Source organism: Carlito syrichta, unplaced genomic scaffold, assembly GCF_000164805.1.
Source record: "Carlito syrichta isolate Samal-C Ts95f unplaced genomic scaffold, Tarsius_syrichta-2.0.1 Scaffold311852, whole genome shotgun sequence".
NCBI classification, from domain to species: domain Eukaryota; kingdom Metazoa; phylum Chordata; class Mammalia; order Primates; family Tarsiidae; genus Carlito; species Carlito syrichta.
The window spans coordinates 2,537-27,530 of NW_007255948.1; the positions used below are offsets into that span (position 1 = coordinate 2,537).

General features: G+C 39.5%; 1 protein-coding gene across 1 annotated transcript in view; it reads right to left on the bottom strand.

The window, feature by feature from the left end:
* Positions 1-24,994, bottom strand: part of LOC103271707 (protein argonaute-3) — a gene marked incomplete at its 3' end in the record, with an annotated part of 106,637 nt that overhangs the window by 1,708 nt on the left and 79,935 nt on the right. The window contains exons 12-15 of the mRNA XM_021718141.1: positions 12,222-12,406; positions 5,498-5,657; positions 3,729-3,819; positions 364-558 (exon numbers count right to left, since the gene is read on the bottom strand). Coding sequence (XP_021573816.1) covers positions 364-558; positions 3,729-3,819; positions 5,498-5,657; positions 12,222-12,406 — 631 coding nt within the window. The remainder of the gene's footprint in view (positions 1-363; positions 559-3,728; positions 3,820-5,497; positions 5,658-12,221; positions 12,407-24,994) is intronic.

A 24,994-nucleotide genomic window follows, 5' to 3' on the forward strand; every position in this document is an offset into this window, starting at 1 on the left:
CCCGCGGGCTTAGGCAATCCACTCACTTCAGCCTCCCAAAGGCGCGGGATTACAGGCTGAGCCACTGAGCCCGGCTGTGCTATTATATTCTTTAAAGCAGGATAATGATTTAGTCTCAAGATTTCTTAATCTCATCACACTATGGCAAAATTTACTTCTTTATTCCATTTCAACTATTATCAGAGCAAGGTCTTAACAATCAAGGCTTACACATCTATAGTGAACACTAAAAAAAAATCTAATGAAACATCAAGTTTTGACTTTGGGAACTCTCAACTTAAGATTTTTAACTCCAGAATTAGACATCATACCATAAATGGTACCTGATTTGATCATAGTCTGATACAATTCCAGGCAACCAACCTGCCTAAACTGTCCCTCTGAAACACCATCCCGATAAAAGATGATACGAGTAGGTTTGAACCGAGTTGACTTATAAAATTGAATGAGAAGTTCTCGGACCATGGAGGCCAAGTCCTGGATGATCTCCTGTCGAGGTCTCTGAACTCTTACTGTGGCACAGTATCTGCTTGGGTGGGCATCCATACTACCTACAACCTAGGTTGGAAAAATAAAGAAAAAATATAAGATAATCCAAACTATACAAGTTTCATTTACATTTTTATTTTAGTATAACAGTTGATCACTGTTTACTTTGAAAGTAATCAAAATAGTAACTCTGAGCCAGGCATGGTGGCACATCCTGTAGCCCCAGCTACTCTGGAGGCTGAGGCAGAAGGACTGGAGTTGGAGGCAAAACTGGCTAATATAGTGAGACACCCCTCATTTAAAAAAAAAAATAAAGGCAATTCCCAGTGAAGAAAAGAATAAAAGACTCAGTATAGGGTCTATTTTTCTGTAAGTAGGCTGAACTTTACCATTTAACAATTAGATTTGGCTGGGCACAATGGCTCATGCCTGTACTCCCAGCACTTTGGGAGGCTGAGGCAGGAGGATTGTTTGAGCCCAGGAGTTCAAGACCAGTCTGGGCAACACAGTGAAAATTCCTCTCTACAAAAGACAAAAAAAAAAATTAGTGGGGCATGGTGGTGTTCACCTGTAGTCCCAGCTACTCAGGAGGCTGAGGTAGAAGGATTGCCTGAGCCCAGGAGGTTGAGGCTTTGGTAAACCGTGATCATGCCACTGCATTCCAGCCTGGGTTTAAAAACAAAACAAAACAAAAAAACCAATAACAAAAACCCCCAATTAGATTCTATATGTTGTTGGGACCTAAAGATTAGTAAGGAAAGAAAAGGACAAAAAAAAGTACCTAAAGAAAATAAGAGAAAGGAATTAAGTAAACAAGAGGATAAACTCAAACCACTGATTTATCTTCATTTCTCTTCTACTTTAGCAACACATTCGAGAAGCCATACTTAACACTTTAGCATCATTTCAGTATTGTTATGCTTCATAATTTTTTGTTTGAATCAGCGTCTCACTCTGTTGCCCAGGCTGGAATCTTTCTGTGTCTTATTTAAAATTGTTTGGAGCAGAAGAAACCTTAAAGCATGAACTAGTATCATTATTCTGATCAGAGCCTAGGTTGGTCACCACCTCCAGACTCTCTTTCATCCAGGGTAGTCTGTACCAAAGCCACACTTCAAAAATGGAACTCTGGGGAGGAAGTAAAGGAGCACAAGACAAAACAATAGTTACCAGGCCCACTACCAGGCGGAGTGAGGGCCAGCTAGAAGTCCAAGCTTCACCTTTATGTAGCCTACTTATATAGTAAATCCTAACTTGTACTTCACAACTCTATAATAAATAAATACATTTAAAAATAGAACTCTGACCATTTCTTTCCCTTGAAAGGAATCTCATCACTAAAGAATAAAAACAAACTCTTCTGATGTACAAAATGCCTTACAAAAGCTTACTAGCGTCACAGCCTGTTATACTACATTCCAATTTCCTGTATTTTTCAACATCCCCAAAACATACCAAGTTCTTGTAGTATAAATTTTAATTTATCTTATTATCACGGTAGTATCTAATATACTATGTGGCATTTAGTACTTACATTTGTTTGTACACTACTCTCCATGCTTTTAGGAATAGAAACCATATAGCAAAAAGAACCAATTAATACACTACATTTAAAAAGACTTCTGATAATAATAAAAGAAAGTGGCTATTTGGTAGAAACGCATTTAGTAGAAAAGGACAATGACTACCAGAAGTCCAAAGGAATTAAAAATGATTAAACTTTCTTAGAAAATGACCTCAAAGTAACAAATCCATGGTAAGTCTTTTAAGTTTCTTTCTTTATCCCTTTTTCTTCTATAAGAACATTTAATTAAATTTTTTGTTTGTTGTCTTTTTTGAGTTGGAGTCTCACTCTGTCACCCAGGTTGGAGTACAGTGGTATGCTTCTGGCCACTGCAGTCTCGACCTGCTGGGCTCAGGCGATCCTTCCACCTCAGCCTTCCAAGTAGCTGGAACCACAGGCATGCACCACCACCCCGGCTAGTTTTTCTTGATTTATTGTAGAGATAAGGTCTTGCCAAGTTGCCCAGACTGGCGAACCAGTGGGCTCAGGCAATCCTTTCACCTCAGCCTCCCAAAGTGCTGGGATTATAGGTGTGAGCCACCACGCTTGGCCTATAAGAACATTTTAATGAATATCAGAGATGGTGCAATATTACCACCAGAACACTTTAAATAAAAATCATTCATATATAATATTAAAAATACAAAGCAATACAATTTATTAACAGATAAAAACCAATTTTCTTCGCTAATGAAAATAGCTTTGGGATCTCTAAGTGAAAATTTTAATGTTATTATCATTTTTAAAGATTTATCAGATTGTCAAAATTTTAAATTTATGTCAAGATCACCATAATGGACAACAGAAGAATAAAAAAAGTGGCTTAATATCTAAAGTTTATTAAGTATGCCTAAAATATGTTTACATTATCAAAATGGGTGAAATATTATCAGGCTTTCTGAAGTTGTAAGACATTCACTTAAAACAATCTGACACAGAAAAGTTACAAATACAGAGGAAGGCAAAAATATAATTGGTAGTACTAACAAAAAAATTCAGGTGCAAAATATTGCACTGGATGACGGCAGAAGAAATTTTATATTGAAAAAATATAATCAATTTTACATGTAGTCCATCTTTTTATAACAAAGGCACTACAGAAATATATAAACAGATACTTTGAATCATAAAACGTAACTAAAAATGAACAATTATTTGAGATCAAGTAGAAAAATTAAAGTGGAATACAGAAGTTTTGAATACTATAATTTAACTTGACTTAATAGAGATGTATATGGAACTTGTAACCCCAGATAATAATCATTCCTTTAAAAAAATCCAAAGAACATTTATGAAAGTTGGCTACAAAGACGATAACATTAAATTCAACAAGTTGAAACCAACATTTTTTTTTTTTTTTTGAGTTGGAGTCTCACTCTGTCGCTGAGGCTGGAGTGTGGTGGCACGCTCACGGTCACCCCAGCGTCTACCTGCTGGGCTCTGGCGATCCTTCTGCCTCAGCCTTGCCTGGCTAATTTTTTGATTTATTGTAGAGAAGAGGTCTCACCATGTTGCCCAGGTTGGTCTCGAACATATGCACTTAGGCAATCCTCTTTTTGCCTTGGCCTCCCAAAGTGTTGGGATTACAGGCTTGAGCCACTGCGCCCGACTGAAACCAACAATATTGATATTGGTCTAAACTTTAGATAAAATAGATCATCCTAATGATACTCACAGCAGCAATAGAAGGCTTCTTTCCATCACCAGCAGGTGGATGAGTGACATCTGCTCCCAAAAAGATCACTGGTTGCTGGAACACAGAAGGTCTTAAACACATTTTTTAAAAGTGGGTTAGAGATTTCATTTTTTCATTATCAATGTATCTGTTTCATATGATTACAACACAACCACAAGTTACTGATGGCACAGAGGCATAATATAGACATATAGATAGCTTCATGGGCCTGAAGTCTAACTGCTTTACCCTCTTAATTCATGAATCCTGGATCAAATGAAATAAAATCTCTCAGTAGGTCTATCCAAAGTCTCATTCAGGGCAGTGTTTTTTTTTTTTTTAAATCTTAAGCAGTGTGGCTGGTGACTGTGAAGGACAACAGGTGCTAGTGTTCTTCAAAATGGGCACAAAATGATAAACTTCCCTATTATAATTCACCAATTTTTATCAATCTTTTAAAATCTATTTATATTTTAAGCCTTTACAACCTCTCAAGGAGAAAAAATCATAAAACTTTAGGCTGAAAGGAATTTTGGGAGTGTACAATTCCTCCTGCCCTGGGCAAAAGTATAAATTTAAGTAACATATATTTGATACTTACAAAGTACCTAGTATTTCCTTTATTTTAAAACTATATCCTTTGTAATTCAAATGTCTAGCTCTTAATTCTTGGACTTGTTAATGAAATTCTATATTCATCTCAAATATGGATCTCATCTTATGTTTAACAGAGATAGGAAGTAGAAGTAGCATGAGAAAGCAGAAAAAAAAGACTTTTGTGTCAAACACATGGGTCAGTCCTGATTGTAATGCTTATTTTGGTGCATGCTGGTCAAGATATTTAACTTCTTTGAGCCCTAAATGCTTCAACTATTAAAAGAGAACCTGTTGTTCAGTTATCTGAAAAACAGCCTCTTTCTTAGTGACCTGTACAGTCAGCTACTTCCTGTTTCTAGGTCTCGATATCTCATGCTTCCAAAGAGCTTCAGGTGTAATGAGGGCGATCTAACAATAACATGTTATCTGGCTATAGCAAGGATTTGATATGACTTCTTTAATTGACTAACCACATGCTCTCTCCCATCCCCAATTCCCTTTTTTCCTCCCTGGTATTCTAGGTGAGTAGCCTCAGCAAACTACGTTGAAGATAACTATCAAACAAAGTGAAAATTCTTTAAGCTGGACTCTCCAGTGAGAATTACATAAAGTTCTCAATACTTTCTGGCTAGGCAAGAGGTATTTTACATACTAAATGAAAATGGAGGGGGCAAATTTTCACAAGTAAGTCTCATAACCTTGTCAATTCAAACTTTTAATTTTTTACCAAAATGTCTAAGAATCTCATATGGCAGGAATAATTAACGTTGTCTCTTACACAGATCTTTTTTTTTTTTTGAGTTGGAGTCTCACTCTGTCACCCAGACTGGAATGCAATGGCCGCTCCCGGCTACCGCAGCCTTGACCTGCTGGGTGCCGGTGATCCTTCCACCTCAGCCTTTTAAGTAGCTGGAACTACAGGTGCGCGCTACCACGCCCGGCTAATTTCTGATTTATTGTAGAGATGAGGTCTCGTCAAATTGCCCAGGCGGGTGTCAAACCCTCAGGCTCAGGCAATCCACTCACCTTGGCCTCCCAAAGTGCTGGGATTACAGGCTCAGCCACCGAGCCCAGTCCTACACAGATCTTATAGTAGTTAGATATGGTTACATATAGACAAATGAAGATATGAAAAATAATGAGTATTTTCATAAGTGATTAGCTTATCTTACCTTTGATGAGGTACAAGAATATTATTGATTCCTCCAAGTTTAACATTTATCTTTAGGCACAAGTTTGAGAGAGTTTGAGGAGATGTTTTTATTACATTCTTGACTTGAACACATTGTGTAGCCATACCCAAAAGTGTATCTCCTACACGTTTCACTTCCGCTATGGAACGAATGCAAATACCTCTAGTCAGAAAAAAGACCTGAAAATAATTTTATTTACTGAAAATAAAGCTACTATGTTTCCAATACTTCATTGTATTACAGGACGCTAAAGATTTCACCAATAGTACTAAAACAATGCTGTTAAAATGCCAAGTATATAGCCTTGAAGATTACCTTAAGTGTTTAGTGATAACTTTTCCAGTTATTTTGTTCTTTGTATAAAAACAAATATTTTTACTATCATAAAAATAGTATAATTACAATAACTGAAAGCATAAAGAGAAAATATAGACATAATCCCTTGTTATCATTTTACTGGTACTCCCTTCCAAAAATTTTCTCATTTACATTATTTTTATGCCCTTATATTCACAGTATATGTAATAGTTCTCAATCCCATTCTCTTACCTTTAATTTAAAAATGCAGAAGTATTATAGTGTAAAGAGTAAAAGGCCTCTGGTTCTTTCCTTTTTTCTGCCATTATAACTATCATAAAGATGTCAGTGTACATAACTTCATGTATATAAAATACATGGAAAACATTTAAAAATAAAAACTGAGAACATAATTATACATCCTATTTTGCAACTTGTCACTTTCACTTAATAAAGTCCAGTACTCAATCTCAATATATAAATTGCCCTTATTATTATTTATTTTATTTTATTTTAAAATTGTGGGGTACAATTCAGGGTTAGGTGTACAAATATTCATTGTGCAGGCATCTACCCTTGTTGATGAGATATGCCCCCCATGCCCTTATTATTTATAACAGCAGTGGTTTTTTTCTGTTTTCAAATGTACAATGTATCTCTAATCAGTCATACACAGATATGTTTTTAGGCTGCTCCATGTTTTCATGATTTCGAACAATACTAAGAATAACACCCTTGTATATTTTTGTTTGTTGTTTACCTTCAGGATAAATTTCTGCAAGTAAAATTGAAGAATCAGAAGAAATATATTTAACATTTTTATAGACACTGACATTCAGGTCATTCAACACATTTTTAATGTGTACCCAATATATATTACTAGTACTGGTGTACTGATACTGCACATAGCTCTATATACACAATAGCATATGGTGGGCATGTCTTGCTAGGCAGCAATAACTCAAGTATACCAGAAGAATGACCCTATGTTCCTTGGTGAATGTGTGTTCAGTGTTCCAAGGTATGAACTTTGGGAATGGCCAATTTGGATGTTTATGCCCTGTGAAGAACATCTGGACCCTGGCCATTCCTTGGAACACTGGACATGAAAGAGCCTGAGATCCTTTGTTCTGAGATAGGTGGAGGGTGCTATGTGAAAGTTACTATATAACCATCATGCTTGCCACAAAGGGTAGTGTTTTCCCTGTCTAGCAAGCTTCCCTGGAAGCCTTCTGTGTAAGTCTCCTATATCTCACTTGCTGTCTCTGGGGGTCTTTTTTCTTTGCCCTCTTGGATGCTGTGCCATCCCTGTTGGACTCAATGGGGTCCAGCATGACAAATGGTGAATCAACAGAGACATTACTCTTGCCCTCACAGAACTTATAGTCTAGTTAGATAAATAGGCATTAAGTAAATAACTGCTCAAATTTAACATCAAACTGTGAAAGTAATATAAAGAAGAGGTACAAAGAGCAATAAGACAATAAAAGAGAAAGAATTTGACCTTGCCAAGAAGGTCAGACAAAACTTTCCCAAGGAAGGAATGTCTTAACTAAAGTTCAAATGAAGAACATGCATTTACTTGGTGAAGGGGGGAAGTAGGGTATGAGACGCAAAACAGGTAGAAGGCAGAGAATGAACAAACTCTCCTTGGGGAAAAGAGCATAGAACAAAATGAATCCTTAAAGGGTAGGGAGCCATGGATTTGAATATGTAAACCTTTGGAAGATCATCCTAACTTTATTATTTTTAAAATATTATTGCTGCCAAACTCTGTAAAAAAATTTTTTTATTTTTATTTTTTATTGTAGAGATGAGGGCTCACCAAGTTGCCCAGGTTAGTCTTGAACCCGCGGGCTCAGGCAATCCTCTCACCTTGGCCACCCAAAGTGCTGGGATTACAGGCTTGAGCCACCATGCCCAGCCCTGTAAAATATTTTAAGATGGTTTATTCTTGAACCAAAATTGAGGACTTAATCCTGGAACACTCATTCTCAGGAGGTCCTAAGAAAGTGTGCCCACTGTGGCTGAATGGTGGCTTGGTTACATGTATTTTATGATGGCAGAAGTTAAAAGAAATCACAAATCAATACATGTGAGACTTTCATTAGTTTGGCTTAGGAAGGAGGAACATTTCCAAGTGGGGTTTGCAGTCATAGAGGATTCAAAGATTTCTTGACTAATAATCTGTAGTTCCTATCTAAGGAATTTGAGAAACCAGTAGAGAAGATACTTTTTTAAGACACAGGGCACAGGAAAAAGCAAGCATTTGAAATATGTCCAGAGAGGTTTCTTTCTGTTTTTTTTAGTTGGAAGCTCACTCTGTCGCCCAGGCAACCGGTCATTCACGGCCACCCCAGCATCTACCTGTAGAACCTTCCACCTCAGCCTTCCAAGTAGCTGGAATTACAGGCACATACCACCACGCCTGGCTAATTTTTTGATTTACTGTAGAGACGAGCTCTCACCAAGTTGCCCAGGTGGTCTCAAACCCCGGGGCTCAGGCAATCCTCTCGCCTTGGCCTCCCAAAGTGCTGGGATTACAGGCTTGAGCCACCGCGCCTGGTCGAGAGGTTTCTTTAATAAAAGGTCTGGCCTCAAGGGAAATTACTTTACCAATGCCTAATCTGACTAGGGGAGAGCAATTTAACAATTCCAGCCCATCTAGCCTTCCAGTCACACTTAAAAAGAGAGGGGAAAAAAAGGGCTAATAAGTACTTCTGACGATTACATGCAGGGACTCACACCAATAGGAAAAGTCGTTGAGATTTGGTCATAAGATTATAGAATACTTCCTTTCTGCAATACCTAGCCACATCAACAGAGCTCCAGTATAACAAACAGTAGATTATAACTGTGAGAGGTGGAAGGAGAACTTTTTTTTTTTTTTTTTTGAGTTGGAGTCTCACTCTGTCACCCAGACTGGAGGGCAGTAGCCGCTCCCGGCTACTGCAGCCTCGACCTGCTGGGCTCCGGCAATCTTTCCACCTCAGCCTTCCATGTAGCTGGAACTACAGGCACATGCTACCACACCTGGCTCATCTTGATTTATTGTAGAGATGAGGTCTCGCCAAGTTTGCCCAGGTGGGTTGCAAACCTGCAGGCTCAGGCAATCCACTCACCTCAGTCTCCCAAAGACACGGGATTACAGGCTGAGCCACCGAGCCTGGCTGGAAGGAGAACTTCTTAGGGAAACCTCACTGATGCTAGGTGGAGTATGTTGCAAACTCATGGGTTCTTTGACTTAACCCTGAAATGATTTTCAGAGTGGCCATCAAAGTATTAGAACAGACTAAAAATAAAATCTATTGAACAAATCACACATCACTCTGGAAGCAGTGTAGATATTGGAGTGGAAGGAAGTAGATGGAATGTAGTTTGGAGGCTATGGAAATACCAACTTTGCCTCCCATCAGTAGTATATAAGAATGTATATTCAGGCCAGGTGTGGTGGCTCAGCCTGTAATCCTAGCACTTTGGGAGGCCGAGGCGAGAGGATTGCCTGAGCCCGTGGGTTTGAGACCAGACAAAGCAACTTGACGAGACCTCATCTCTACAATAAATCAAAAATTAGCCGGGCATGGTGGTGTGCGTCTGTAGTTCCAGTTACTTGGAAGGTTGAGGTGGAAGGCTTTAGTCCAGCAGGTGGAGGCTGCGGTGGCCAGGAGTGTCACTGCACTCCAGCCTGGGAGACAAGAGTGAGACTCCAACTTAAAAAAAAAAAAAAAAAGAATGTATATTCATTTACATCTTTACCAACAATGGATATTATCATTGTTGTGAAAAATAACTCTTTCTAGTTCATATTTCTTTAATGATTAATGAGGCTGAGTATCTTTTTACAAGACAGTTGACCATTTGTTTTTCTGTTTTATGTTTTTGACCTATCTTTTGATTAGGTTGTTTGGTCTTTTTATTGATTTACAAATTCTTTGAGTTTAAAAAAAATAATAGCCTTCTGTATTTTGTCACAACTTTTAAACTATTCTTTTGATTTTTTTTTTTTTTTTAATTGGAGTCTTACTCTGTTGCCCAGACTGGAGTGCAGAGGCATGCTCCTGGCCACCACAGCCTTGACCTGGGCTCTAGTGATCCTTTCACCTCAGCCTTTCAAGCAGCTGGAACTACAGGTGAGCACTACCACATCCAGCTAATTATTCTTCTGGTTTTTATAACTATTAATTTTAATTACTGTATAATGTATCATCAAGGTACTATAATTTACTCATTATTTAGTACCAGTTCTTAGTTTTTTTAATATCACAGATGCTATTATAAAAATTTTGTGCATAGAGATTTTTCTACAGTATGAATTATTTTCTTTGAATAGATTCTTGGTATTGAAAGTACTGAATCACAGTATAAGGACATGTTTATACTTTTGAGGGAAAGGATAATAACAACATATACTGTTATCAGCAATGTGTTAATACTAGAGCATACTCATAAGCATTAGGCATTAAAACACTGAAATATATTTATTAATTTAGTAGCATAGTTTTTTTCTTTTATTAAATTGTACTTTACTGATAAAAATGAACATTTTCTTATATATTTACTTTTTTTTTTTTTAAACTTGAGATTTTTTTTTTTTTTTGAGTCAGGATCTCTCTCACTCTGTCATTCAGGCTGGAATGCAGTAGCATGATCACTGCTCACTCCAGCCTCGAACTCTTGGGCTCAAGTGATCTCCTGCCTCAGCCTCCTAAGGAGGTGGAACTACAGGCACCTGCCACCACACCTTGTTAATTTAAAAAATTTTTTGGTAGAGATGAGGTGGGCTAAGCTGGTCTAAGCTGGTCTCGAACTCCTGGGTTAAAGCAATCCTCCTACCTTGACCTCCCAAGGTGCTAGGATTTACAGGTGTGAGTCACTATACCTGAAGAGAAATTTTGGTTTATATTATTTTCTCATTAATTTAAGAAACAGAATATTTTTATTTAACTAATAATAAATGAGTTGTTTATGGTTTCTACTTGCTGTAAATATTTTTCATTCTATTCATTTACTTTTTTTTTTGAGTCAGAGTCTCATTCTGTTGTTCAGGCTGGAGTACAGTGGCACGATCATGGCTCATCGCAGTCTTCAACTCCTGGGCTCAAGCGATCCTCCTGCCTCAGCCTCCTAAAGTGCTAGGATTACAGGTATGAGTTACCATGGCCACTCATTTCCGTTTAATTTTAGTGTATTTGTGACATATAGAAAACTTAATTTTTATGCATATCTAACAGGTTGCCTTTGTGACTTCTTATGTAAGCTTCAGTGATTTTACTCCTTTCAGTAGTTTGAAAATTATATTTTCTTTGTGTTTTTCTATAATTCAATGATATATATTTAACTTATCAATCTCATAAACCTTTATTCTGTTTATAATAACAATAGCTAATATTTACTGTGTATTTACTATATGACAACTGCTATTCTGTGCCTTTTATATATGTGGATTCATTTAATCCCTATTCTGTATATGGATTATATGTTACTAGTATCCCAATTCTAGCAGTGAGGAACTAAGGCTTAGTTTGGTTAAGTAATTCCGTCAAATCACACAGGTTGTACAACCAGAAGTCCCTGAATATTGAATATCACAATTTTGACTCCCCAGCATGTGTTTTTAACCACCACATTATTTTGACATTCAAGTTATCCCACTGGCATTTTTATTTAAAAAATTCTAGTCTCACAGCCAGGCACAGTGACTCATACCTATAATCCCAGCACTCTGGGAGGCCAAGGTGAGAGAGAGGATTGCCCTATCCATGGGTTTGAGACCAGTCTGGACAACATGGCGAGACCGTATCTCTATATTAAATCAGGAAAAATTAGTTGGGCATAGTGTCATGTGCCTGTGGTTCCAGCTACTTGGAAGGCTGAGGTGGAAGTACTGCCTGAACTCAGCAGGTCAAGGCTGCGGTGGCTATGAGCGTGCCACTGCACTCCAGCCTGGGTGATAGAGTGAGACTACTACCAAAAAAAAAAAAAATCTAGTCTTAACCATTGTTTTTTGATGCCTCTTTTTTCTTTTCTTTTTCTTTATTTTTTTTTTTTGAGTTGGAGTCTCACTCTGTCGCCCAGACTGGAGTACAGTGGCACACTCTCGGCTACCGCAGCCTTGACCTGCTAGGCTTCGGTGATCCTTCCGCCTCAGCCTTCCAAGTAGCTGGAACTACAGGCACGCATTACCATGCCCAACTAGTTGCCTCTTTTTTCTATTGAAGCTCTTTACACAGGTCTCTTTTGGGGCTCAGTTTGCGCTACTACTTGTCTTAAAGTAACAATACATGATTTTTAAATATTGTAGCTTAAAATCTATTTTAAAACTTGGAAGTTTTAAGATATGTTTTAGACTAATCATAAGAAAAATACTCAATATTTGAGGAAAAATGCAGTCTTAAGATATCCTTACCATACACAGGCGTCTTCCCTGGCAGGATGACAATAATGAGCTGCAGTCCTGAGTAGGTGTTCTTGAGATGCCGGAACATGGGCTCCACACTGTCTGCCCCCTGTGCATACTTGCAGAAACATGGCTGGCCCTGGATGGGCATTCCGGCATCCTTGGAAATCTTTCGTAGTTGGTCTGTGAAACCCCTAGAAGAAGAAACAACTAAATATAAAATCTTTGTCTAGGCATCAATTCCTACAAAGTAGTAATGGAAAGTTTAAGAAGGGAATGGAGGATGAAACAAAGATTTGCGTGCTCTGTATATAAGAGGGCACCAGACTACATCAGTAGGCAACAGTGGGCCAGTAATCTACTTTGCAAACTATGAACATACTACACAGTTAGATGGAACTATTTTTTTTTTAATTGAGTTTGTACGCTATTGCCCTGGCTGAAGTGCAGTGGCATGATCGTGTCTCACTGCAGTGCTGACTTTCTGGGCTCGCGATCCTCCCACCTCAGGCTTCCGAATAGCTGTGATTAGAGGTGTGTGCTACCATATTCAGTTAATTTTTAAATTTTTTTGTAGCGACAAGGTCTTGCTATGTTGCCCAGGCTGATCTTGAACTCCTGGGCTCAAGTGAACCTCTCACCTCGGTCTCCCAAAATACTGGGATTACAGGTGTGAGCCACTGTGCTGGGCCTAGATTACATTTTGTAATTCACAAAGGGCATTAGGAATAGAGTGTGCTAGTTAAGAGCTCAGCTCTTGAGTTAGCATGGACAGTTCTATTCCCAGTTCTGCTACTTACTAGCTATTAATTTTTAGACAAATTATTTCAGTTTCCCTCATCTGTAAAATGATTACTTCTATTGTAGGATTAGTGTGAAGACAATACATATAAAACACTTAGCAAACTGCCCAAGACCATGGTAAAAGTTTGATAAATTTTAGCCATTGTAAATTATCTAATTTGATCCTGACAAGGTATGTAAGAGGCAGGTCAGATATTCCTGTTTTATAGATCAAAAACAGTTTCAGAGACATTACGTATTTGGCAAAGGTCAAATTGTTAGATAAATGGTAGAGCCCAGAATTACGGCCCAGTCCAGAACTTCTACAGTTAATACTTATGTCAGACTAGGATAGCAGAAAAGATTATCCCCTCAGATGAGATTTTAAAAAATATAGACACACACACACACAATTTAAAACAAATGAGGCAGGCAGCATTTTAATGTACTTTTATTTACACTGAAAAAAACAAAACAATTTCGTATTTAAAGAAAAAGCTGTATTTAGCATAAATGAGTCATGATGTGGGAGTTGAACAATCGCTTTTTTTCTTTTTCTTTTTTTAGTCAGGATCTCACTCTGTCACCCAAGTTGAAGTACAGTGACATGATCATGGATCACCGTAGCCTCAAACTCCTGAGCTCAAGCAAGCCTACCACTTCAGCCTCCTGAGTAACTGGGACTACAGGCATGTGCCACTGCACCTGGCTGCTTCACTTGTTTTTAAAACAAATAAGGTCCTAAGTCAAGGATCTGAGTGATCTTTGCTAAACACTCTAATTCCCTCAGGACAGAAATGATACGTTTGTAAAAGATAAAGTCTGTAGACATTTCCTTCTCCTTACTGATATTTAATTAAAGAAATATGAAATTTAATATTTTCACTCAGCCTTAACAAGTGCTACAGGTCCAATGATTGTGAAACATCTTTTCAAGCCATGAATAACAAATATAAAATGAAAAGAATAACTCTAAGTCTAAAAACATTGGAAGTGCTTTTTTTTGGCCTTTCAAGATTAAATAAGGTAATTATAGCGCTTTAACAAACCATCCTTATTAACTTTTATTTGACTCAGGGGATAAAAATTTGGAGAAAAAAATATGTATATATATATATATTTTGAGTTGGAGTCTCATTCTGTCACCCAGACAGGAGTGCAGCCTCGACCTGCTGGGCTCTGGCGTTCCTTCCGCCTCAGCCTTCCAAGTAGCTGGCACTACAGGCACGCATACTACACCCGGTTAATTTTTGATTTATTGTAGAGATGAGGTCTCGCCAAGTTGCTCAGGCAATCCACTCATCTCAACCTCCCAAAGTGCTGGGATTACAGGCTGAGCCACTGAGTCTGGCAGAAAAAATATATTAAGTGATTATTAAGACAAACATTTAGGGCAACCCCCTCGGGTCCCCTCCCACTGCGGGACCTTTTCTGTTTTCTCAACAAATCCTGCTTTCTAAAAAAAAAAAAAAAAAAAGACAAACATTTAGAGATCTGAGGTTTTTTAAAAAAAGTAGTGAACAGAGTTATACGGAAAAAAAAAAATTATTTTTCACATTTTAATTTCTTGCCACGAAGAATGCAAGACAAATTCTGAACTGACCTGAGGTTAACAGGTTACTATACCACTCAAGAACTTTTCATTATGGGAATACTTTGTATCAGTGGATCTTTAAGTTAGAGAATAATCATTTTCTTGGCTGGGCTCCTGCCTGTAATCCCAGCGCTTTGGGAAGCTAAGGCAGGAAGGAGGACTGCTTGAGGTCAGGAGCTCAAGACTAGCCTTGGCAATAGAGTGAGACTCCCATCTCTACCGAAAAAAAAAAAAAAAGCTCAGTAGTCTTAGCTACTTGGAAGGCTGAGGTGGGAGGACTGCTTGAGCCCAAGAGTTTGAGGTTACAGTGAACTATAATCACACCACTGTACTCTGTACTCTGCCACTGTACTCCACCCTGACAGAGTAAGAACCTGTTGAAAATTTAATTTTCTTTTTTGAGTTGGAGTCTCATTCTGTCACTCAGGCTAAAGTGCAGTGGCATTCTCACAGCCACTGTAGTCTGGATCTGTTGGGCTCAGGCAATCCTTCCGCTTCAGTCTTCCAAGTACCTGGAACTACAGGTGTGTGCCACCATGCCCAGCTAATTTTTTGATTTATTGTAGAGACGAGGTCTCACCAAGTTGCCCAGGCTGGTCTCAAACCCATGGGCTCAGGCAATCCTCTCACTTCGGCCTCCCAAAGTGCTGGGATTACAGACTTGAGCCATCGCACCCGGCCTAAAAAATTTTTTTTCTTAAGAAAATTAGCCGGGCTTGGTTAAAAATTAGCCGGGCTCGGTTAATCCTTCGATCCTCGGAAGGATCGCCGGAGCCCAGCAGATCGAGGCTGCAGTGGCCAAGAGCGGCCACAGCCCTCCAGCCTGGGCAACAGAGTGAGACTCCAACTCGAAAAAAAAAGAAAAAGAAAAAGAAAATTAGATTATAGAGGAGTGATAAGAGGTTTACAAAATAATTATAATATAATTATATTTTGCATATAAAGTGACAATCGTGAATAGAGAAGATATTGATGGATAGAGACAGGAACGAGGCATTCTTAGTAAAGAGTTGTGAGTAGGACAGGAAAACAGGCCAGGGAGATAGAAAGAATACAGTACTTTAGTTTGGCTGGGCACAGTGGCTCACGCCTGCCATCCCAACACTTTGGGAGGTGGAGGTGAGAGGACTGCCTGAGCCCTCGGGTTTGAGACCAGTCTGGGCAACTTGACCAGACCACATCTCTAAAAAAAGAAAAAGAAAAAAACAAAAGAAGGAATACAGTACTTTAGTTTCTTTCTTTGTCTAGACTACGTGACAGTAGAGTAACAATAAAGGACCTAGAAGTTTTGAAGTAGGGATAGTCACAAGTGGAGGTGGTGCTCTTTCATGACAGCCCAGCTCCCCAAACAAGGGTGACAACAGAAGCCCTTGAGACTGCGAGAGTCCTAAAAGAGAGGAGGTAGATAAAGAAGAGAAAAAAGCCAGATAAAGTAAAAAAAAGGAACCAGAAGGCAAAGGAGGAGAGAATGTCCAGAAAGCAGTCAACTCCTAATGCTGTATATATTATGAAAAAAAAATGGCTAAAAAGGAACCACTGGAATTAATAAGTATAAAAATATAGATCTTCCAGGAACAAGTTTCAGCAGATCACTGAGATTTCAAAGGAGGAGACAGAATGAAAGTCCTGAAGCCAGCTGGGCTTGGTGGCTCAGCCTGTAATCCCGCGTCTTTGGGAGGCCGAGGTGAGTGGATTGCCTGAGCCCGCGGGTTTGAGACCCGCCTGGGCAGCGAGACCTCATCTCTACAATAAATAAAAAAATCAGCTGGGCATGGTAGCGTATGCCTGTAATTCCGGCTACTTGGAAGGCTGAGGCGGAAGGATCGCTGGAGCCCAGCAGGTTGAGGCTGCGGTGGCCGGAAGCGGCCACTGCACTCCAGTCTGGGCGACTGAGTGAGACTCGAACTCAAAAAAAAAAAAAGAAAGTCCTGAAGCTTGAAAGTTAGGTAAACTAAAAAGCAGATTACAATTTTTTTTTTTTTGAACGGAAGATTGTTGAAGCATTTACGAATTGAAGGAAAGAATCTGAGGAAGAGGAAACAAGTGGTGAAGATGGAGATCAAATTTTGGAAGGGAAGTAAAAACAAGGAGCTTAAATACTTTTTTAAGAACCTCAATTGAGAAACAAAGGTCTTAGTTAATCCTTACTAATTAATTCTTACTTAGTTAAACCTAGTGGGTAGCCTTAAATTAAGTTTAGCCAAAAGTTATCTTCTTACATATTTTAAGTTGTCCAAAAGATTTCTCCATACATAAGTGAACTGTAACCTACCTGGAAATATAAATAGGATGTAACCAATTCTTGTACCAATCACTGAGTTTTGGCCAATTAATGTGGTCAACTGTTCAAACTATGTTCAAATAAGGTATAACATTGAGCTGGAACCAATCCAGATGTTTCTGAACCTCGCTTTCATTTCCTGCATGTTATTTCCTTTTCCTGTCTACAAATCTTTTCCAACCATGCAGCAGTGCTGGAGATTCTCTGAACCTATTCTGGTTCAGAGTCTGCCCGATTCATAAATCGCTCTTGTTTAATTAAACTCTGTTCAATCTGTCTAAGGTTTTCCTTTTAACAGATGATTCTAAAAGGGGATCTGAAGTAGAGTGTTTAGTGACTGGCCAGGAGCATCGAGTGATGAAGTGTGGTAACTGCCAGACTCATTGTGTCCATTGTTCTCTTTCAGCAACTGGGGATCGTGGGTAAGTTCTCTCTCAGATTCCAAAGCTCCATGGATTTGAGTTTTCAAATATCCAAGCTTGTTTGAGCAATTTTTTTTTTTTTTTTTGAGTTGGAGTCTCACTCGGTCGCCCAGACTGGAGTGCAGTGGCCGCTCCCGGCCACCGCAGCCTCGACCTGCTGGGCTCTGGCGATCCTTCCGCCTCAGCCTTCCGAGTAGCCGGAATTACAGGCATGCGCTACCACACCCGGCTGATTTTTTGATTTATTGTAGAGATGAGGTCTTGCTGCCCAGGCGGGTCTCGAACCCGCGGGCTCAGGCGATCCACTCACCTCAGCCTCCCAAAGGCGCAGGATTACAGGCTGAGCCACCGAGCCCGGCTTGTTTGAGCAATTTTTAAAAAAATCCGAATTGGGTTCAGTAGTCATGACAGAAACTGGACTGGGTCCAGGGTTGGATATGATCTGATAATTAATTGGCTTGGATCCAGTTAGAGGCTTTAGATGTCTGACTGGGTCAGGCAGAAAGTGGCAGTGAAAGGCAATATTACAGTGGGTACAAACTTCAGCTTTTGGAAGTTCACAGGGATTTTCACACTTTTCCCCCTTTGTTTCTTTTTCTTGTATATTTAGGTAAGAAAAAGATCTTTGGCTAAGGGAATCTGAGAGCCAAAGCCAAGATTCAAGATAAAAATGGGATCCTAAAGCAGTGAGTACTCTACCTTCTGGCTACACCTATCTATACATATGTATTAGGCCCCAAAAGCAAGACACTTACAGAAATGACAAAATCTCGGTAATTTAAAATTGAAGTGAAATGTTCCAAATAACTGCACTTTAAGAAATGTATTTAATACACACACACACACTTTTTTTTGAGTCGAATTCTCATCCTGTTGTCCAGGCTGGAGTACAGTGGCACGCTCACAGTCACCGCAGCCTCGAACTTCTGGGTTTAGGCAAACTTCTGCCTCAGCCTTCCAAGTAGTTGGAACTACAGGTGCCTACCACCAAGCCTGGCTAATTTTTTGGTGTATTGTAGAATTGAGGTCTTGTCAAGTTGTCCAGGCTGGTCTCCAACCCATGGGCTCAGGCAATCCTCTCGCCTCTGCCTCCCAAAGTGCTGGGATTTGTGGGCATGAGCCACTATGCCCAGCCCAAGAGTCGAGAGAGAGAGAGAGAGAGAGAGAGAGAGAGAGAGAGAGAGAGAGAGAGAGTGTGTGTATGTATATAAAGACAAAGAAAAGTTTATTTAAAAGTAAATTAGAGAAAGAGAAGGAAGAAAGAAGACTCACCTCCCCAAGGTGGGGCAGGGGGTATTTTTATTCCCTCTTTAAAAAGACTATAAAAGGCAAATAAAAAGCTTAACTAACAATAAAATATTTTTGTTTATCTTTTGAGTAAACTGCAAAAAACAGAAAAAAAAAAGAGAGGAAAGGAAAGATAGATCCTGCCTTATACTATCTTTCTCAGGTTTGTTGATTTTAAAAACTGAGTTTCGGCTGGGCGTGATGGCTCAAGCCTGTAATGCCAGTACTTTGGGAGGCTGAGGCGAGAGGTTTGCCTCAGCTCGTGGGTTTGAGAACAGCCTGGGCAACCTGGCGAGACCTCATCTCTACAATAAATCAAAAAATTAGCCGGGCGTGGTAGCGCGCGCCTGTAGTTCCAGCTACTTGGAAGGCTGAGGCAGAAGGATCGCTTAAGCCCAGGAGGTTGAGGCTAGTGTGGCCGTGAGTGAGCCCCTGCACTTTAGCATGAGCGACAGAGTGAGACTCCACCTTAAAAAAAAGCAAAAACAAAAACAAAAGCAAAACTGAGTTTCCTCACTATCAAAGAATAAAGGTTTTATTTTTTTTAAACTTTTCAATTCTCACTTGGCTAGATAAATGATGATGATGATGATGATGATGATTTTTTAGTAGGAGTCTTATTCTGTCGCCCAGACTGGAGTGCAGTGGCACACTCATGGCCACCGCAGACTCGACCTGTTGAGTACAGGAGATTCTTTCGCCTCAGCCTTCTAAGTAGCTGGACCACAAGTGCATACCACCACACTTGGCTAATTTTTAGATTTATTGTAGAGACGAGGTATCATCAAGTTGCCCAGGCTGGTCTTGAACTCTTGGACTCAAGCAGTCCTCTTGCCTCAGTCTCCCAAAGTGCTGGGATTACAGGCATGAACCACCATGCCCGGCCATGACTGTTATTTTAGTGACCACTGATCTTTTTGGTCAAGTGTTTTAAGCCTTTGACATATTTCACAGACTTCTCCAAATCAAATTTCAAATCCAAAATTAAGTCTTGGCTATGTGGTGACTCACGCCTGTAATACCAGCACTCTGGAAGGCTGACACAGAAAAATTGCTTGAGCCCAGGGGTCCGAGACCAGCCTGAGCAATGTAGTGAGACTTTGTCCCTATAAAAAATACAAAAATTAGCCAGGTGTGGTAGCGTATGCCAGTATTCTCAGCAACTTGGGAAGCTGAGGCAGAAGGAACACTTGAATCCAGGAGGTGAAGGGTATGGTGAGCCGGGATCCGCTGCTGTGGTGAGCCAGACCATCCCATTGCACTCCAGTCTGGGTGACAGAGTGAGAACCTGTCTCAAACAAAAGCAAAAAAATTAAGTCTTTTTTTTTTTTTGAGTTGGTGTCTCACTCTGTCACCGAGGCTGGAGTGCAATGACACGCTCATGGCCATTGTAGCCTTGACCTGCTGGGCTTAGGCGATCCTTCTGTCTCAGCCTTCCAAGTAGCCGGAACTACAGATGCATGCCACTGTGCCCAGCTAATTTTTTGTGATTTATTATAGAGACAAGGTCTCACCAAGTTGTCCATTTTTTAAAAACTTTAACTTAACTTTGGGATGCTACCGCGGGACCCTGCAGCACCATAAAGAGAGATAATTAATATGCTTATTTGACAGGTTAAATCACATGGGAAGCATTGTCAAATAAGGAATGATGTCTAACTTTCTTTCAGTTATATTTCTACACATGTTATTAACATAAATTACAAAATTGCACAAGATTACTAAAATTCTGATGTCTGAGTACATGTTGTCAGTCATAATTATGGTTAAGTTAAATTATTGTAGGACACAGAGATAAAAAAATTCCGTGGTCAACTGTGTCTTTAACTATAGCCCTTCAAAGTCATTTACACAGGTAATTGCTTAAGGCTGATGCAGTTTCTGAAAACTGTTCACAAACAAGTAAAATCCTAGAGTATTATGACTTCAAGGAGGTTCATGGAAAGAATGGAAAGGACCCTGACAAACACTACTGAATACAGGTTTCTGATAACTTTAGGGTCATATCATTTGGACTGGATAAGAATTCCCAGAACTCTAATAAAGAGATTGATTAGTGTATAAAACTGCCAACCCAAGCTGGACAAGAATTAATGGAATACCAAGAAAGTAACTTTGATAGATTTTCATGCTAAGTCAGCCAATATTGAAATTTAGAGATATAACATGAAAAGCTCCATAGTCCAGGTCAAATTACCTGTAACTCATCAATAAATAGTGCTATGCACCTCAACTGGAGAAACAAAATTGGTATTTTTTATTTTTATTTTTATTTAGTAGGAGTCTCACTCTGTCATCCAGGCTGGAGTGCAGTGGCACGCTCACAGTCACCGCAGCCTTGACCTGTTGGGTCAGGTGATCCTTTCGCTTCAGCCTTCCAAGTAGCCGGAATCACAGGCATGTACCACCACATCTGGCAAATTATTTATTTATTTATTGTAGAGATAAGGTCTTGCCAAGTTGCCTGGGCAAGCCTCGAATCCCTGAACTCAGGCAATCCTCTGGCCTCCAAAATGCTGGGATTATTGTTCTGCTATTTCCCAGCAAGATTTTTTTTTTTGAGTTGGAGTCTCACTCTGTTACCCAGGCTGGAGTGCAGTGGTACGCTCACGGCCACCCCAGCATTGACCTGCTGGGCTCTGGCAATCCTTCTGCCTCAGCCTTACAAGTGGCTGGAACTATAGGTGTGCGCCACCACGCCTGGGTAATTTTTTTATTTATTGTAGAGACGAGCTCTCACCATGTTGCCTAGACTGGTCTCGAACCCATGGACTCAGGCAATCCTCTCACCTCAGCCTCCCAAAGTGCTGGGATTACAGTTTTGAGCCACCACACCTGGCTCCCAGTAGGATTTTAATGATAGTGCTACAGAGACCTCTACTGTCTGTCTATATTGCCACAACCCCTAGAGAAGGGCATGGCAAGGGTTCCAGTGCTTCTGCATGTACACACCTTCCTGAGAGTTAACAAAAGGTGTGCTTCTCCTTATCTCCTATGCACTCCCAGTAAAATAACTTCAAAGAATCTTTAACTTCCCTGCAGGCTGTGCCCAATTAACTGAGAGACATAAAATTCCATTTACTCCCTTTTCTTAGTAGTCACAGGTTTGAATAATATAATACCAAGGTAATCATAAGTCTTGTGGTTTGTATATCTTTTGTATGTAACAACATGTAGATATCTTAGGCCTTGTTAACTCCCTTTACTCTATGGCAAACTTGATTAATGCTTCTGCCAGGTGTTACTAATAAGAACCCGTGAGATAATTCTGGTAACTGGTGCCAGAAAATGTGGACCAAAATGTCACTGTTTACAAAAAGCGGCTGTGACTTTAGTTCTATACGATGCTCTGCTAGTCACATAGTCAACGTACAGGTACCAACTGCCTGGAACTTATAAAAGCGGACTATAAAACTTGAAGGGTGAGCAGAACCAGGGGCCAGGCTCTGCTCCCTGGATTCAAATTCAGAAATAAACGTCTTTCTACCAGTATTCCTGCCTCTCAATTTATTGGTGTGGAGGGTAGCCTGAACATAACTGGGACCATAAGAGTACCTTTGTTGCTGCACAATCAGTCAGAAACAGAATGTTGGTCCATTCCTCTTAACTAAATAACAGTAACAGCATAGGTTAAAGAGAACATTGATAGGAGGCCATCACTCTTCTGGATGGGCATCATTTGTTAGGTCTCTTTTTCCATGTTGTAGAGTACATGAGATCAAATAAGTACGTTTATGATGGTGACAGAGTGACATCAATGCCTAAAGTTTTGATCAACTTCTCAAAATTGAGTGGATGACCAAAAGGGCAAAATTGTTAAATTAAATTTTGCCTAAAGCTGCCTTCTTATATATTTTAAGTTTGGCTTAAAGTTTTCTCCATACTCAATGAATTGTAACCTAATTAGATTTGTAAACAGGCTGTAATCTACTCCTGTACCAATTGCTGAGTTTTGGCCAATCAAATGCAGCCAACTATTCAAACTGTTTTCAACTAGACAAATGCTGAGCTGTAACCAATCCAGCTGTTCCTGTACTTCTTTTTTGTCTTCTGTACATCACCTTTTTCTGTCCATAAATCTTTTTCAACCATGCAGCAACATCAGAGTCTCTATGAACCTATTCTGTTTCAGGAGGCTGTTCAATTCACGCATTGTTATTTGCTCAGTTATAAACTCTGTTAAATTAAATTTGTTTAAGGATTTTCTTTTAATAGAAGGTAACATTATCTCTATGTTACAAAGGTAAAAATTGAGCAATGATGAGATTAAATAAATTATCCATGGTAATGAAGCCAGGAAGTGGCAAAGATGAGAATGTAACCTCTGTCATTAAAAGACAATGATGCTAATATAAAACAGCTATCATATTCCGAAATATACATTTGGTCTTCATCCCAATTTTGGCAGACAACTTCTAAAATCCTTAGAAACATCAAAATGTGTCTTTTTGTATGTTAATGAGTTGTTGGATTGCTGACAGTCCTGAGGTAGCTTCAGGATGGGACTGGTCATTGGAAAGTCATGGCAGAATTAGAGATTTGTGACTTTCAGCCCCATCTCCCCCACCCTCTAGATTGGGGAGAGGCATAAGGACTGTTGGTTAAGTTGATTACTAATGGCCAATGGTTTTATCACTCATGCATACGTAATGAAGCCTCCATGAAAAACCCCAAAGGAGAGAAACACAGTGGATCAAGTCTGTAATCCCAGCACTTTGGGAGGCAGAGGCAGGAAGACTGCCTGAGCACAGGAGTTCGAGATCAGCCTGGATAACATAGTGAGACTTTGGTTCTACAAAAAATAAATTGGTTGGGTGAGGTAGAGTATGCCTGTTGTTCCAGCTACTTGGGAGGCTGGGGTAGAAGAATCTCCTGAGCCTAGGAGTCAAGGCTGCAGTGAGCCGTGATCATGCCACTACATTCCAGCTTGGTGACAGAGTAAGATCTCAATTCAAAATAAAAACAAAAACACCCCAAAGGACAAGGTTTGGAGAGCTTCTGGCTAGCTGAACATGTGGAGGTTTCTTGAAGGGTGGTGTGCCCAGGGAGGGCATGGAAACTCCATACCTTTTTCCAACCTTGCCCTATACATCCCTTCATCTGTATCCTTTGTAATATCTTTTATAATAAACCAATAAACACAAGTAATGTTTTCCTGAGTTCTGTGAGCCTCTCTAACAAATTAATCAACTCCAAAGTGGGGCTTGGAGAAGGGATTAAGATGGTCAACAAGAGTCACTTAGTGTTTCGCCTATGGAATAAACCAAGTTAAGAGTTTTCTCAGCACCCAGAGAGGAATAGGACCAGCAGCATGATGAAGTCTTTCTCAGAAAAGCAAATTATGAGGGAATTTATCATCACTAGACCACCTCTAGAAGAAATACTCAAGGAGTTCTAATACTGAAATAAAAGGTCGAAATATACCAATTAAAAAAACACTGGAAATCACTGGATGTGGTGGCTCATGCTGGTAATCCCAGCACTTTGGGAGGCAGAGGCGAGAGGATTGCATGAGTCCAGGAATTCGAGAACAGCCTGGGCAACTTGGCAAGATCTCATCTCTACTATAAATCAAAAAATTAGCCGGGTGTGGTAGTGCGCACCTATAGTTCCGGCTACTTGGAAGGCAGAGGTGAAAGGATCACTTGAGCCCAGCAGGTTGAGGCTGCAGTGGCCGTGAGTGTGTCATTGTACTCCAGCATGAGCAACAGAGTGAGACTCCTACTCAAAAAAAAAAAGTAAAAACTAAATAAATAAAGCAATCAGATAAAAACCAACATGATAAATGGAATAGTACCTTACATATCACTATTAACCCTGAATACAATGGTTTCAATGCTCCACTAAAAAGATATAGACTGGCAGAATAGATTAAAAAAATACAATCCAAATATCTACTGCCTGTAAGAGGCCCACTTAACACAAAAAAGCTCCTATAGACTCAAAGAGGTGAAAAAAAAATATGCCATGCAAATATAAACCAAAAATGAGCAGGAGTAGCCATTCTCATATCAGATGAAACAGACTTTATATTAACAATAGTAAAAATAGACAAAGATGGCTTTTATATAATGGTAAAGGGATGAATTCAATGAAAAGACATAATTTAAAATATATGTGCCCCCAACACCAGAGTCCTGGTTTTATAAAACAAATTCTACTAGACCTAAAAAAAGAAATAGACAGCAATATAACAACAATGGGTGACTTCAACACTCCACTGACAGCAACAGATAGATCATCAAGGCTGAAAGTAAACAAAAAAACATTGAAATTAAACTGGACTCTAGAGCAAATGGAACGAACAGACATCCACAGAACATTCCACCCCAAAACTACAGAATATACATTCCTCTTATCAGCACAAGGAACATTCTTTAAGACTGATGATAGGCCACAAATCAAATTTCAATAA